The sequence below is a fragment of the Bufo bufo genome, chromosome 1 (genome assembly GCF_905171765.1).
Source record: "Bufo bufo chromosome 1, aBufBuf1.1, whole genome shotgun sequence".
Taxonomy (NCBI): Eukaryota; Metazoa; Chordata; class Amphibia; order Anura; family Bufonidae; genus Bufo; species Bufo bufo.
In genome coordinates, this window is record NC_053389.1 from 1,752,707 (window position 1) to 1,768,949 (window position 16,243).

The window sequence follows — 16,243 nt, forward strand, 5'->3', positions numbered from 1 at the left end:
GTTTCCACATCTGGTCTGGGGTCTGTATTAGTTTCCAGGTCTGGTCTGGGGTCTGTTTTAGTTTCCAGGTCTTGTCTGGGGTCTGTATATTTTCCAGGTTGGTCTGGGGTCTGTATTAGTTTCCTGGGGTCTGTATTAGTTTCCAGGTCTGGTCTGGGGTCTGTAATAGTTTCCAGGTCTGGTCTGGGATCTGGATTAGTTTCCCACATCTGGTCTGGGGTCTGTATTAGTTTCCAGGTCTGGTCTGGGGTCTGTATTAGTTTCCAGGTCTTTTCTGGGGTCTGTATTAGTTTCCAGGACTGGTCTGGGGTCTGTATTAGTTTCCAGGTCTGGTCTGGGGTCTGTATTAGTTTCCAGGTCTGGTCTGGGGTCTGTATTTGTTTCCAGGTCTGGTCTGGGGTCTGTATTAGTTTTCAGGTCTGGTCTGGGGTCTGTATTAGTTTCCAGGTCTGGTCTGGGGTCTGTATTATTTTCCAGGTCTGGTCTGGGGTCTGTATTAGTTTCCAGGTCTGTTTGGGGTCTGTATTATTTTCCAGGTCTGGTCTGGGGTCTGTATTAGTTTCCAGGTCTGCGTCTGGGGTCTGTATTAGTTTCCAGGTCTGGCCTGGGGTCTGTATTAGTTTCCAGTCTGTCTGGGGTTTGTATTAGTTTCCAGGTCTGGTCTGGGATCTGGATTAGTTTCCACATCTGGTCTGGGGGTCTGTATAGTTTCCAGGTAAGGTCTGGGGTCTGTATTAGTTTCCAGGTCTGGTCTGTGATGTGTATTAGTTTCCAGGTCTGGTCTGGGGTCTGCATTAGTTTCCTGGGTCTGCATTAGTTTCCAGGTTCTGTCTGGGGTCTGTATTAGTTTCCAGGTCTGGTCTGGGTCTGTATTAGTTTCCAGGTCTGGTCTGGGGTCTGTATTAGTTTCCAGGTGTTGTTTGGGGTCTGTATTAGTTTCCAGTCTGGTCTGGGGTCTGTATTAGTTTCTAGGTCTGGTCTGGGATCTGTATTAGTTTCCAGGTCTGGTCTGGGGTCAGTATTAGTTTCCAGTCTGGTCTGGGTCTGTATTATTTTCCAGGTCTGGTCTGAGGTCTGTATTAGTTTCCAGGTGTTGTTTGGGGTCTGTATTAGTTTCCAGGTCTGGTCTGGGGTCTGTATTAGTTTCTAGGTCTGGTTTGGGGTCTGTATTAGTTTCCAGGTCTGGTCTGGGGTCTGTATTAGTTTCCAGGTCTGGTCTGGGGTCTGTATTATTTTCCAGGTCTGGTCTGAGGTCTGTATTAGTTTCCAGGTCTTGTCTGGGTCTGTATTAGTTTCCAGGTCTTGTCTGGGGGTCTGTATTAGTTTCCAGGTCTGGTCTGGGGTCTGTTTTAGTTTCCAGGTCTTGTCTGGGGTCTGTATTATTTTCCAGGTCTGTCTGGGGTCTGTATTAGTTTCCAGGTCTGGTCTGGGTCTGTATTAGTTTCCAGGTCTGGTCTTGGGTCTGTATTAGTTTCAGGTCTGGTCTGGGGTCTGTATTAGTTTCCAGGTCTGGTCTGGGGTCTGTATTAGCTTCCAGGTCTTGTCTGGGGTCTGTATTAGCTTCCAGGTCTGGTCTGGGGTCTGTATTAGTTTCCAGGTCTGGTCTGGGGTCTGTATTAGTTTCCAGTCTGGTCTGGGGTCTGATTAGTTTCCAGGTCTGGTCTTGGGTCTGTATTAGTTTCCAGGTCTGGTCTGGGTCTGTATTAGTTTCCAGTTCTGGTCTGGGGTCTGTATTAGCTTCCAGGTCTTGTCTGGGGTCTGTATTAGCTTCCAGGTCTGGTCTGGGGTCTGTATTAGTTTCCAGGTCTGGTCTGGGTCTGTATTAGTTTCCAGGTCTGGTCTGGGTCTGTATTAGTTTCCAGGTCTGGTCTGGGGTCTGTATTAGCTTCCAGGTCTTGTCTGGGGTCTGTATTAGCTTCCAGGTCTGGTCTGGGGTCTGTATTAGTTTCCAGGTCTGGTCTGGGGTCTGTATTAGCTTCCAGGTCTTGTCTGGGGTCTGTATTAGCTTCCACGTCTGGTCTGGGATCTGGATTAGTTTCCACATCTGGTCTGGGGTCTGTATTAGTTTCCAGGTCTGGTCTGGGGTCTGTATTAGTTTCCAGGTCTGGTCTGGGTCTGTATTAGCTTCCAGGTCTTGTCTGGGGTCTGTATTAGCTTCCAGGTTAGTCTGGGTCTGTATTAATTTCCAGGTCTGGTCTGGGGTCTGTATACTTTCCAGGTCTGGGGTCTGTATTTCTTTCCAAGTCTGGTCTGTAAAAATTTGGGCCTAGGGTTTATTATGTCCTCTGCTCTATCTAGAAATTTTCAATTTTTCCCCTCACTACACTTCCCCAAATAGCTGCTTGAAAACATTTAATTCAAAATTGTATTATAAGTAAGAACCTCAGCTGTCCGATCCGCTGCTGCTGAACCTGATTATCCCATGTGACCACTGAGGCTTATGAGGGATAGTCAGGCAGGTAATTGTGGCCGAACTGGAAACAATGACCACCATGACAGAGTGAATCGAACAGAATTTTTGGGGTGGGTGCTGGAGGGACTGATGTGTTTTTTGTGAGATATCGCAGCCCCCATTGTGCCCTCCCCAACTCCATCATGAGTTCCTCCCTCGCACCTCACAGTCTTCACTATGTTTACTGGGCCTTCTGTACTCTGTATGGCTGCAGAGACAGGCGACAGAGGACACCGCTCCCACCCATCTTCGCCCAGACAGTTTTCTGAGACGCATCTCCTCACATGGAGGATAGAGACAAGGTGTCAGACTTCGCTGTGCGAGATGCGGAGGAGGCTATGGGGGTGCAGAAGCTGTGAGGGTGGATGGGTGACTGCCTAAGTGTCAGGCTTCGGGATATTCTTCCATAATGTCCCCCTTGCTCACACCAGCACATATCCAGCCCCTTTTGAAGTTCACCAATGACCATCTGGATGACCCAGAGGAGGCATGGGAGAAGGCCATGTGGCCAGATGATAACTTAGAACTTTTTGATATCAACTCCACTCGCCCTGTTTGGAGAAAGAAGAAGGACGAGTATAAACCAAGAACACGATCCATTTGGTATTTATTTTTTTTCCCCATTTTTCAAGGTCTGCGCATGCACAGACCACAAAACCGAATCCATTTTGCCGAACACTTGGGGCTGGATCCGGCATTAATGCATTTTATTGGAAATTAATGCCGGATCCGGCATTCGGGCAAGTGTTCAGGATTTTTGGCTGGAGAGAAAACTGCAGTATGCTACGGTATTTTCTCCGGCCAAAAAACGTAAGAGAGACTGAACTGATGCATCCTGAATGGATCGCTCTCCATTCAGAATGCATTAGGATAAAACTGATCAGTTCTTTCCCAGTACTGATCTCCGAGGACAGAACTCAATACTGGAAAACTTTAACGCAAGTGTGAATGTACCCTAATAATTGGACAATTGAGTCAATATATGAGGACAGAACTCTAAACTCCTCAATCATCAGGCAACACCAATGTTGAAGAGTAAATCAAGAACTCACTTTATTGAAGACCAACTCAGTATATATACAGTTCAAAAGTCTAACAACATAACTCAATCAAACATGAACAGCATGCAAACAGACATCCCCTCCCCAGTGTCTTAATAAAAGAATAGGGAGAGAGGAGACACATGTGATGGGATTATCTCCTGAGTGTATCATAGGGTGATCTACTCATCTACACCGGAGTCGGCTACTCCTAAAGTCAGCTATCTTAATCCATCACTAACACAATAGAACAAAGGGACAAATAAACTAACACATTCATTGGGAGTCTCAGTGCAGAGTTAACCCCTTTTTGTGTTGCGGGACTCACACCCTGCACCTTTAATGGGTAATAGGAAAGATGTGGCCTATAAATCCACACATAAATCAGGGTTGATAGTTGCTTGTAACCTCAAGAGGTCTGAGGGGGTCTCCATAGTTCTGGGTCCATAGTCTGTAGGAAGGAGGCTAGCCCTCAGGCTTCTCCAGCAGCCCCAGTGATGGTTCAGTCCATCACATATATAATTGAGGAGAATGTCTGTACAGTGCTGTGGAATATGTCAGTGATATATAAGTCATGAGAATGTCTGTACAGCGCTGTGGAATATGTCAGTGATATATAAGTGATGAGAATGTCTGTACAGCTCTGTGGAATATGTCAGTGATATATAAGTGATGAGAATGTCTGTACAGCGCTGTGGAATATGTCAGTGATATATAAGGGATGAGAATGTCTGTACAGCGCTGTGGAATATGTCAGTGATATATAAGTGATGAGAATGTCTGTACAGCGCTGTGGAATAGGTCAGTGATATATCAGTAATGAGAATGTCTGTACAGCGCTGTGGAATATGTCAGTGATATATAAGTCATGAGAATGTCTGTACAGCGCTGTGGAATATGTCAGTGATATATAAGTGATGAGAATGTCTGTACAGCTCTGTGGAATATGTCAGTGATATATAAGTGATGAGAATGTCTGTACAGCGCTGTGGAATATGTCAGTGATATATAAGGGATGAGAATGTCTGTACAGTGCTGTGGAATATGTCAGTGATATATAAGTGATGAGAATGTCTGTACAGCGCTGTGGAATATGTCAGTGATATATCAGTAATGAGAATGTCTGTACAGCGCTGTGGAATATGTCAGTGATATATAAGTGATGAGAATGTCTGTACAGCGCTGTGGAATATGTCAGTGATATATAAGTGATGTCTGTACAGCGCTGTGGAATATGTCAGTGATATATAAGTGATGAGAATGTCTGTACAGCGCTGTGGAATATGTTAGTGATATATAAGGGATGAGAATGTCTGTACAGCGCTGTGGAATATGTCAGTAATATATAAGTGATGAGAATGTCTGTACAGCGCTGTGGAATATGTCAGTGATATATAAGTGATGAGAATGTCTGTACAGAGCTGTGGAATACGTCAGTGATATATAAGTGATGAGAATGTCTGTACAGTGCTGTGGAATATGTCAGTGATATATAAGTGATGAGAATGTCTGTACAGCGCTGTGGAATATGTCAGTGATATCTAAGTGATGGGAATGTCTGTACAGCGCTGTGGAATATGTCAGTGATATATAAGTGATGAGAATGTCTGTACAGCGCTGTGGAATATGTCAGTGATATATAAGTGATGAGAATGTCTGTACAGAGCTGTGGAATACGTCAGTGATATATAAGTGATGAGAATGTCTGTACAGTGCTGTGGAATATGTCAGTGATATATAAGTGATGAGAATGTCTGTACAGCGCTGTGGAATATGTCAGTGATATATAAGTGATGAGAATGTCTGTACAGCGCTGTGGAATATGTCAGTGATATATCAGTGATGAGAATGTCTGTACAGCGCTGTGGAATATGTCAGTGATATATAAGTGATGAGAATGTCTGTACAGAGCTGTGGAATATGTCAGTGATATATAAGTGATGAGAATGTCTGTACAGCGCTGTGGAATATATCAGTGATATATAAGTGATGAGAATGTCTGTACAGTGCTGTGGAATATGTCAGTGATATATAAGTGATGAGAATGTCTGTACAGTGCTGTGGAATATGTCAGTGATATATAAGTGATGAGAATGTCTGTACAGCGCTGTGGAATATGTCAGTGATATATAAGTAATGAGAATGTCTGTACAGTGCTGTGGAATATGTCAGTGATATATAAGTGGTGAGAATGTCTGTACAGCGCTGTGGAATATGTCAGTGATATATAAGTGATGAGAATGTCTGTACAGCGCTGTGGAATATGTCAGTGATATAGAAGTGATGGGAATGTCTGTACAGCGCTGTGGAATATGTCAGTGATATATCAGTGATGGGAATGTCTGTACAGCGCTGTGGAATATGTCAGTGATATATAAGGGATGAGAATGTCTGTCTGTACAGCGCTGTGGAATATGTCAGTGATATATCAGTGATGAGAATGTCTGTACAGCGCTGTGTAATATGTCAGTGATATATAAGTGATGAGAATGTCTGTACAGCGCTGTGGAATATGTCAGTGATATATATGTGATGGGAATGTCTGTACAGCGCTGTGGAATATGTCAGTGATATATAAGTGATGAGAATGTCTGTACAGCGCTGTGGAATATGTCAGTGATATATAAGTGATGACAATGTCTGTACAGCGCTGTGGAATATGTCAGTGATATATAAGTGATGAGAATGTCTGTACAGCGCTGTGGAATATGTCAGTGATATATAGTGATGAGAATGTCTGTACAGCGCTGTGGAATATGTCAGTGATATATAAGTGATGAGAATGTCTGTACAGCGCTGTGGAATATGTCAGTGATATATAGTGATGAGAATGTCTGTACAGCGCTGTGGAATATGTCAGTGATATATAAGGGATGAGAATGTCTGTACAGCGCTGTGGAATATGTCAGTGATATATAGTGATGAGAATATCTGTACATTGCTGTGGAATATGTCAGTGATATATAAGTGATGAGAATGTCTGTACAGAGCTGTGGAACATGTCAGTGATATATAAGTAATGAGAATGCAGAAACTGGCCCCGTTCAGATTTTTGCAGCTTTGTGCAGGTCTGATTATGTTGATGATACGGCTTGCAGCTCTTCAGCAGTGATGTTGCAGAATAAAAAAAATGCCCTGCTTTTTCCAACAAAATGGGGAACCTGCTGCCCCTGGTGGAACTCACTGGACGGGTTTCTGAATTGTTTATGGGGGAACAAGCTGTGAGCGAGGGGTTATGGCCACCACGTTCCCCAGACTTGAACACAGGCCATTTTTATCTGTGGGGGAATTTAAACCAGAAAGTGTCTGCTAACAATCCACATCCTCTGAGTTAACTCAAGGAGAACATTACAGACGCTGTCCGCAGTATCGCTGCTGAAGAGCTGCATCAGCCAACAGAATCCGGCCAAAGATGCAGAGACCTGTACCGGGACCACATTCCGCATCTTTTCTGACTTGTGGGTGACACTGGACCTCCCTCTGCAGGGTGACACTGGACCTCCCTCTGCAGGGTGACACTGGACCTTCCTCTGTAGGGTGACACTGGACCTCCCTCTGCAGGGTGACACTGGACCTCCCTCTGCAGGGTGACACTGGACCTTCCTCTGTAGGGTGACACTGGACCTTCCTCTGTAGGGTGACACTGGACCTCCCTCTGCTGGACCTCCCTCTGCAGGGCGACACTGGACCTCCCTCTCTGGACCTCCCTCTGTAGGGTGACACTGGACCTCCCTCTCTGGACCTCCCTCTGTAGGGTGACACTGGACCTCCCTCTCTGGACCTCCCTCTGCAGGGTGACACTGGACCTCCCTCTCTGGACCTCCCTCTGCAGGGTGACACTGGACCTCCCTCTCTGGACCTCCCTCTGCAGGGTGACACTGGACCTCCCTCTCTGGACCTCCCTCTGCAGGGTGACACTGGACCTCCCTCTCTGGACCTCCCTCTGCAGGGTGACACTGGACCTCCCTCTCTGGACCTCCCTCTGTAGGGTGACACTGGACCTCCCTCTCTGGACCTCCCTCTGCAGGGCGACACTGGACCTCCCTCTCTGGACCTCCCTCTGCAGGGTGACACTGGACCTCCCTCTCTGGACCTCCCTCTGCAGGGTGACACTGGACCTCCCTCTGGCAGCTCTCCGTCATCTGAAACGAATCACTCTTAGCTGCCACCACTCGTCATATCAGGCTGACGAGACACCTACGTGCTCTCTACAGCTGCTAGCATTCACAGGGGTAATAAGTCCATCTAGGTGACGCTTCTTCTAAGGTCCTGGAATCGTTAGAACACAAGAAGGCTTTTATTAAAGTGAAGTTTTATTATAAAGAAAGGACAAGTGCGTACAAACCACGGGGTTATAGGAAATACAACATAACATACACCGACATATACAGACGGCACAAGATAAGTGTGGAAATAAAAGGGATAAAACCAGAACTTAATACGCTACGCGGCGGTTACGTCCGGTTGCCTGGGGAAGCAGAAATATCGGTCCATCAGCTAGTGACCCCCAAAGAATGACAGCTCGCTTCTCTCCCTACATGTGTTAAAAAGAGTCGGTATCTCCAATGTGATGTCAGGGGAGGCCGGGAGGATGGAAGGACCTTTTATGACCGTGTTTACGACCACTTCCTGGAATCCAAGTCTGCCTCAAAATCTATGTATGGAAATATCTTTTGGGATATTCACCCTAGTAATTTCCTCTTACCGCCATCCACTCCGTCTGAATGTCGCGCACACGTACTACACATGGCGGAGGTGATGGCAGGAGTTATCTGATTGCTCCCCGTCACTGAGCGGAGATCGATTTGGTTTTAATACCATGGAAGCAGATACGTGGCCTGAGTTCTCAGGAGGAAGCACGTGGCTCAGATATGGATTTGTCCACGTATTTCTTTGAGGTATATTGCCAGATAGGGGTTTCATGTGTGACCTCGGCTGGAGAGGACACGAGCCTTCTCCTGACCCCTGACAGGTCTGTGTCACTCTGGTATCCGACATCTTCCCACTTCATGGTAGGGCTCTGGTTTCTTACTGACTTTCATTGCTGCAATCTCCGGCCTGGACGGACCTGGAAGAGGTGATGACCCCTATGGGAATGGGAAGCGAGGGGTGCCGACTCCTAACAATCATCTTAATATCTGGATCCCGCTATCACCTCAGGGGTAATTAAAATAACCAACCCACCTGCTCCTTCATCTTGTCCTAATATCGCTAGATGTGGCCACTTTTATGTGGACGACCCTGTACTATAGTAATGCTGGCCTCTTCTAGTAGTTCATCTAGGTGGTATTGCCATAGCAACAGGGTCATATGGTAACCCATAGAAACACGGTGAGTGGTCACCCATAGCAACAGGGTCACTGGTAACCCATAGCAACACAGTGAATGGTCACCCTAGCAACAGGGTCGCTGGTAAACAATAGCAACACAGTGAATGGTCACCCATAGCAACAGGGTCACTGGTAACCCATAGAAACACGGTGAATGGTCACCCATAGCAACAGGGTCACTAGTGCTGCATAGCAGGATACGATTTTCTTTGTAAGCGGTACAAGGCTGATTTCCCGCAGCGGCATGGCTTACCCCAAGGGGCAGTAATGGCGGATACTACTTATATTAGTAATGTACCTGTCCACCTATGGAAGTCTAGAGATGTGACAGGATTTGGAGCATCAGGAAAACTGAGCTCAGACCCATAAGAAAAATAAATGGAAGTGGTGGAGTCTCTCGGTAGGGTGCGGTTCTAGAGGTCTCCTCTATATGATAAGCCCTCGTATCACTCTATGGCGGTGACTCTCCTCGGAGTACAGTCTTTATGTTGTCCGCTCGGTGGTCATGGCGCCAGGTCGTGGATTTTATCACTAAACTATGTTCCTCCATTCACAGAGCCGGTCACTAAACCTAAAATCACCGCGTCCACCCCCCAACCCAAGGAAAATGAGCCGCTCACCCTGACCTGTGTCACCTCACATGCTGTGACCATCACATGGACCAGGCGTGGTACCAGCATCTCCTCTGGAGCCAAACTGTCAGGAGATAACAAGACGCTCACCTTCTCCAGCATTACACGAGGAGACTCGGGAGAATACCAGTGTGGAGCTCAGAACCTCGTCAGTAAGGACGTCAGTGACCCCCACGCGGTCTCCGTGCTCTGTGAGTATCCGTAGTAGCGCTCTCCCCTCATGTTCCTACAGACATGTAACGGGGCCAGTTGTTTTATTATGATTAGTGTGGAGCGAATGGAAGTATCTGAAGTGAACTTCCATCCAAATTTCTGGAAAAATTAGGTTCGCCACGAAGCCGAACTTCCTTGCGCTTCATGGTAACAAATCAATTTTTCCTAAATGGCGTCTGAAAGTAAAAATGATACCTCATCCACTTGGTAATTGAGAGGCCATCTGCTCCCGTCTCGATGGAAGAAAACCCGACCAAGGACCTGCAGCGAGCATGATGACCTCACCGCGCGATCACACTGGACGAGCGCACAATTACGTGGTGAGGGCATCACGCTCGCCGCAGCGGCTTCTCTTCAATCAAGAGGGGAGTGGACGGCCTCTCCGTGATCAAGTGGATGAGGTCAATATACATTTTTTTAACCCCCGATTAACCCTTGAGTAGCTGAATGTGAGTCACAGATGCCACAATCATCGCTGAACATGGCATCCGAGGGGTTAAATGACGGGGGTTGGCGCGATCTCCGTTTCCCACTCCATACAATGGAAAGTGACTCGTGATGGAGTCATTTGTAAGAGACCGAACTTCTTGTCAAAACTTTGCTCATCTTTAATAATGATGTCACATTACAATGTGCCGTACACCTCACTGTCTGACTGAAGGGGCAACCTCCAGGGGGTGTTATCATTAACCTCTTCACTGCCCTAGACCACCAGGGGTGTTATCATTAACCTCTTCACTGCCCTAGACCACCAAGGATGTTATCATTAACCTCTTCACTGCCCTAGACCACCAGAGATGTTATCATTATCCTCTTCACTGTCCTAGACCACCAGGGATGTTATCATTAACCTCTTCACTGTCCTAGACCACCGGGAATGTTATCATTATCCTCTTCACTGTCCTAGACCACCAGGGATGTTATCATTAACCTCTTCACTGTCCTAGACCACCAGGGGCTGTTATCATTAACCTCTTCACTGTCCTAGACCACCAGGGATGTTATCATTATCCTCTTCACTGTCCTAGACCACCAGGAATGTTATCATTATCCTCTTCACTGTCCTAGACCACCAAGGATGTTATTATTAACCTCTTCACTGCCCTAGACCACCAGGAATGTTATCATTATCCTCTTCACTGTCCTAGACCACCAGGGATGTTATCATTAACCTCTTCACTGTCCTAGACCACCAGGAATGTTATCATTATCCTCTTCACTGTCCTAGACCACAAGGGATGTTGTTATCCTCTTCATGACCCTAGACCACCAGGGATGTTATCATTAACCTCTTCACTGTCCTAGACCACCAGGGATGTTATCATTAACCTCTTCACTGTCCTAGACCACCAGGAATGTTATCATTATCCTCTTCACTGTCCTAGACCACAAGGGATGTTGTTATCCTCTTCATGACCCTAGACCACCAGGGATGTTATCATTAACCTCTTCACTGTCCTAGACCACCGGGAATGTTATCATTATCCTCTTCACTGTCCTAGACCACCAGGGATGTTATCATTAACCTCTTCACTGCCCTAGACCACCAAGGATGTTATCATTAACCTCTTCACTGCCCTAGACCACCAGAGATGTTATCATTAACCTCTTCACTGTCCTAGACCAACAAGGATGTTATCATTAACCTCTTCACTGTCCTAGACCACAGGGAATGTTATCATTATCCTCTTCACTGCCCTAGACCACCAGGGGTGTTTATCATTAACCTCTTCACTGTCCTAGACCACCAGGGATGTTATCATTAACCTCTTCACTGCCCTAGACCACCAGGGATGTTATCATTATCCTCTTTACTGTCCTAGACCAACAAGGATGTTATCATTAACTTCTTCACTGTCCTAGACCACCGGGAATGTTATCATTATCCTCTTCACTGTCCTAGACCACCAGGGATGTTATCATTAACCTCTTCACTGCCCTAGACCACCAGGGATGTTATCATTAACCTCTTCACTGTCCTAGACCACCAGGGATGTTATCATTAACCTCTTCACTGTCCTAGACCACCAGGGATGTTATCATTATCCGCTTCACTGTCCTAGACCCACCGGGGATGTTATCATTAACCTCTTCACTGTCCTAGACCACCGGGAATGTTATCATTATCCTCTTCACTGTCCTAGACCACCAGGGATGTTATCATTAACCTCTTCACTGTCCTAGACCACCAAGGATGTTATCATTATCCTCTTAACTGTCCTAGACCACCAGGGATGTTATCATTAACCTCTTCACTGTCCTAGACCACCAGGAATGTTATCATTATCCTCTTCACTGTCCTAGACCACAAGGGATGTTGTATCCTCTTCATTACCCTAGACCACCAGGGATGTTATCATTAACCTCTTCACTGTCCTAGACCACCAGGGATGTTATCATTAACCTCTTCACTGTCCTAGACCACCAGGAATGTTATCATTATCCTCTTCACTGTCCTAGACCACAAGGGATGTTGTTATCCTCTTCATGACCCTAGACCACCAGGGATGTTATCATTAACCTCTTCACTGTCCTAGACCACCGGGAATGTTATCATTATCCTCTTCACTGTCCTAGACCACCAGGGATGTTATCATTAACCTCTTCACTGCCCTAGACCACCAAGGATGTTATCATTAACCTCTTCACTGCCCTAGACCACCAGAGATGTTATCATTAACCTCTTCACTGTCCTAGACCAACAAGGATGTTATCATTAACCTCTTCACTGTCCTAGACCACAGGGAATGTTATCATTATCCTCTTCACTGCCCTAGACCACCAGGGGTGTTATCATTAACCTCTTCACTGTCCTAGACCACCAGGGATGTTATCATTAACCTCTTCACTGCCCTAGACCACCAGGGATGTTATCATTATCCTCTTTACTGTCCTAGACCAACAAGGATGTTATCATTAACTTCTTCACTGTCCTAGACCACCGGGAATGTTATCATTATCCTCTTCACTGTCCTAGACCACCAGGGATGTTATCATTAACCTCTTCACTGCCCTAGACCACCAGGGATGTTATCATTAACCTCTTCACTGCCCTAGACCACCAAGGATGTTATCATTAACCTCTTCACTGTCCTAGACCACCAGGGATGTTATCATTATCCGCTTCACTGTCCTAGACCACCGGGGATGTTATCATTAACCTCTTCACTGTCCTAGACCACCGGGAATGTTATCATTATCCTCTTCACTGTCCTAGACCACCAGGGATGTTATCATTAACCTCTTCACTGTCCTAGACCACCAAGGATGTTATCATTATCCTCTTCACTGTCCTAGACCACCAGGAATGTTATCATTAACCTCTTAACATTCCTGGTGGTCTAGGACAGTGAAGAGGTTAATGATAACATCCCTGGTGGTCTAGGACAGTGAAGAGGATAATGATAACATCCTTGGTGGTCTAGGACAGTGAAGACGATAATGATAACATCCCTGGTGGTCTAGGACAGTGAAGAGGATAATGATAACATTCCCGGTGGTCTAGGACAGTGAAGCGGATAATGATAACATTCCTGGTGGTCTAGGACAGTGATCATTATCCGCTTCACTGTCCTAGACCACCGGGAATGTTATCATTATCCTCTTCACTGTCCTAGACCACCAGGGATGTTATCATTATCCTCCTCACTGTCCTAGACCACAAGGGGATGTTGTTATCCTCTTCATGACCCTAGACCACCAGGGATGTTATCATTATCCTTTTCACTGCCCTAGACCACCAAGGATTTATCATTATCCTCTATGCTTCCCTAGACCACCAAGGATGTTATCATTATTCTCTTCACTGTCCTAGACCACCAAGGATGTTATCATTATCCTCTTTACTGTCCTAGATCACCAAGGATGTTATCATTATCCTCTTCTCTGTCCTAGACCACCAGGGATGTTATCATTATTCTCTTCACTGCCCTAGATCACCAAGGATGTTATCATTATTCTCTTCACTGCCCTAGATCACCAAGGATGTTATCATTATCCTCTTCTCTGTCCTAGACCACCAGGAATGTTATCATTATTCTCTTCACTGCCCTAGATCACCAAGGATGTTATCATTATTCTCTTCACTGCCCTAGATCACCAAGGATGTTATCATTATCCTCTTCTCTGTCCTAGACCACCAGGGATGTTATCATTATTCTCTTCACTGCCTTAGACCACCAAGGATGTTATCATTATCCTCTTCTCTGTCCTAGACCACCAGGGATGTTATCATTATTCTCTTCACTGCCTTAGACCACCAAGGATGTTATCATTATCCTCTTCACTGCCCTAGACCACAAGGGATGTTGTTATCCTCTTCATAACCCTAGACCACCAGGGATGTTATCATTATCCTCTTCACTGTCCTAGACCACCAGGGATGTTATCATTATCCTTTTCACTGCCCTAGACCACCAAGGATTTTATCACTATCCTCTATACTGCCCTAGACCACCAAGGATGTTATCATTATCCTCTTCACTGCGCTAGACCACCCGAGATGCTATCATTAGCATTTTCACTGCCCTAGGCCACCAAGGATGTTATCATTATCCTCTTCACTGCGCTAGACCACAAGGGATGTTATCATTAACTCCTTCACTGCCCTAGACCACCTGAAATGCTATCATTACATTTTGCAATGCCGTAGACCACCAGGGATGATAGAATTGGCCTTTTCACTACCCTAGACCACCAGGCATATCATTAACCTACTCACTGCCCCTCAACCACCAGATATGTTATCATTAGCCTTTCCACTGCTGTAGACCACCAGGGATAATATAATTAGCCTCTTCACTGCCCTAGACCACCAGGGATGTTATCATTTATCATTAACCTCTTCATGGTCCTAGACCACCAGGGATGTTATCATTTATCATTAAACTCTTCACTGCCTTAGACCACAAGGGATGTTATCATTTGCTTCTTCATTGCTCTAGACCACCATAGATGTTTTCTTGAACTTCTTCACTGTCCTTTACCACCAGGGATCACACCATCCATATATTTCTTCAATGTCCTCGACTACCATAGATGATATCATTAGCCTCTTCACTGCTGTAGAACACCAGGAATATTATCATTAACTTCTTCACTGACCCTCAACCACCAGAGATGTTATCATTAGCCTTTCCACTGCCATAGACCACCAGGATTATATAATTAGCCTCTTTACTACTCTAGACCACCAGGCATATCATTAACCTCTTCACGGCCCCTCAACCACCAGAGATGTTATCATTAGCCTTTCCACTGCTGTGGACCACCAGGGATGATATAATTAGCCTCTTAGCTATTCTAGACCCCTGGGAATATCATTAACCTATTCACTGCCCTAGACCACCAGGGATTTTATCATTTGCCTCTTCAATGTTTAAGATCTCCAGGAATTGTTTTAGCGAAGACTATCAGACATGATATCCATTGCTGCAGGAGCAATTCAAACTCTCCAGCTTGGGGGCCCAGTCTCCCTGTGCTTTTACCCTGGTGTGCTTATTGCACCTGCTTCTCTTCTGTTTTGCAGATGGCCCCAGTGAGGCTCGGATAGAAGGCGAAGTATTCGTAAGGCCCGGTTCTTCCATCACATTAACGTGTTCTGCTGATTCTTATCCACCTCCGGAATTCCAATGGAAAGTCAATGACACGGACACAGGGGCAAAGACCAGCAAATATGGAGTTAGTAACGCGGAGACTCAGGACCAAGGGCTGTACACGTGTGTGGTGAGGAACCCCGCGACCCTCCGCATGGCTACCACCGCTGTGTACGTCAATGTGACTGCAGGTAAGTCTATGTGGTACTTCTTGTAGAGCTATTGATGGATCCAGCAGACATGACACAGACTGCATCACAGGATCCTGAGCTGCCATTGGGTGGGACGCATCATGGGACTCCACTAGACCAGGGAGGGCTTTCCTCTGGGGGGCAGTTTAGTGGGTGTCACGCGTGTTTCACTGCCCTTCTTATATCAATAGGACTCTCATAGGTTCACAGCGTGACGTGTGATACGGTTGCAGTCATAGCATGGTTCCAGATGAGAGTGTCAGTGGCCGGCAGTTCTCGTAACTCCTGAATTTTATTCATGAACCAGGAAGGATGGACATTGCTTGGCAAGTTGCTTCGATAGATATTTCCAGCAATACTCTACTATAGCAGCTGTCATGACCTTCTCGAGATGAAAAGTGACTGCTGTAACCTAAAGGGGCCCTCCGGCTCTTTGAAGACCCATTCCTAGCTGCTGGAAGCATGTGATTTCCCACTTTGTAGATTACTTAGCGACTGTGCCCGGTATTACAGCTCCGGCTGGGAATTGTAATGCAGCTCGAGCCGAGGCAAGGAAAGAAGAGATCACAGCGCTCGCCAGGGCCCTCAAACACTGATCAGCGGGGGTGCCAAGACTCAGACCCCCACCAATCTAATATTAACGGTCTGCCCTAAGGGTTAAACAAGGACTCCGTAGGTGGCGTCCAATGGGAGCTTCAAGAATGGGATGCAAATAAGCTCATATTAAATCTGGGATTAGTGGAACAACACCAGAACTTAGTCATGGCCTATAATGTAATCAGAACTATGTA

The 16,243-nt window shown here is 46.0% G+C and overlaps 1 protein-coding gene across 1 annotated transcript in view; it reads left to right on the top strand.

The window, feature by feature from the left end:
• LOC120986742 (carcinoembryonic antigen-related cell adhesion molecule 2-like) overlaps window positions 1-16,243 on the top strand; it is a 165,782-nt gene that overhangs the window by 52,158 nt on the left and 97,381 nt on the right. The window contains exons 3-4 of the mRNA XM_040415455.1: window positions 9,379-9,645; window positions 15,195-15,452. Of these exons, the coding sequence (XP_040271389.1) occupies window positions 9,379-9,645; window positions 15,195-15,452 (525 nt within the window). The remainder of the gene's footprint in view (window positions 1-9,378; window positions 9,646-15,194; window positions 15,453-16,243) is intronic.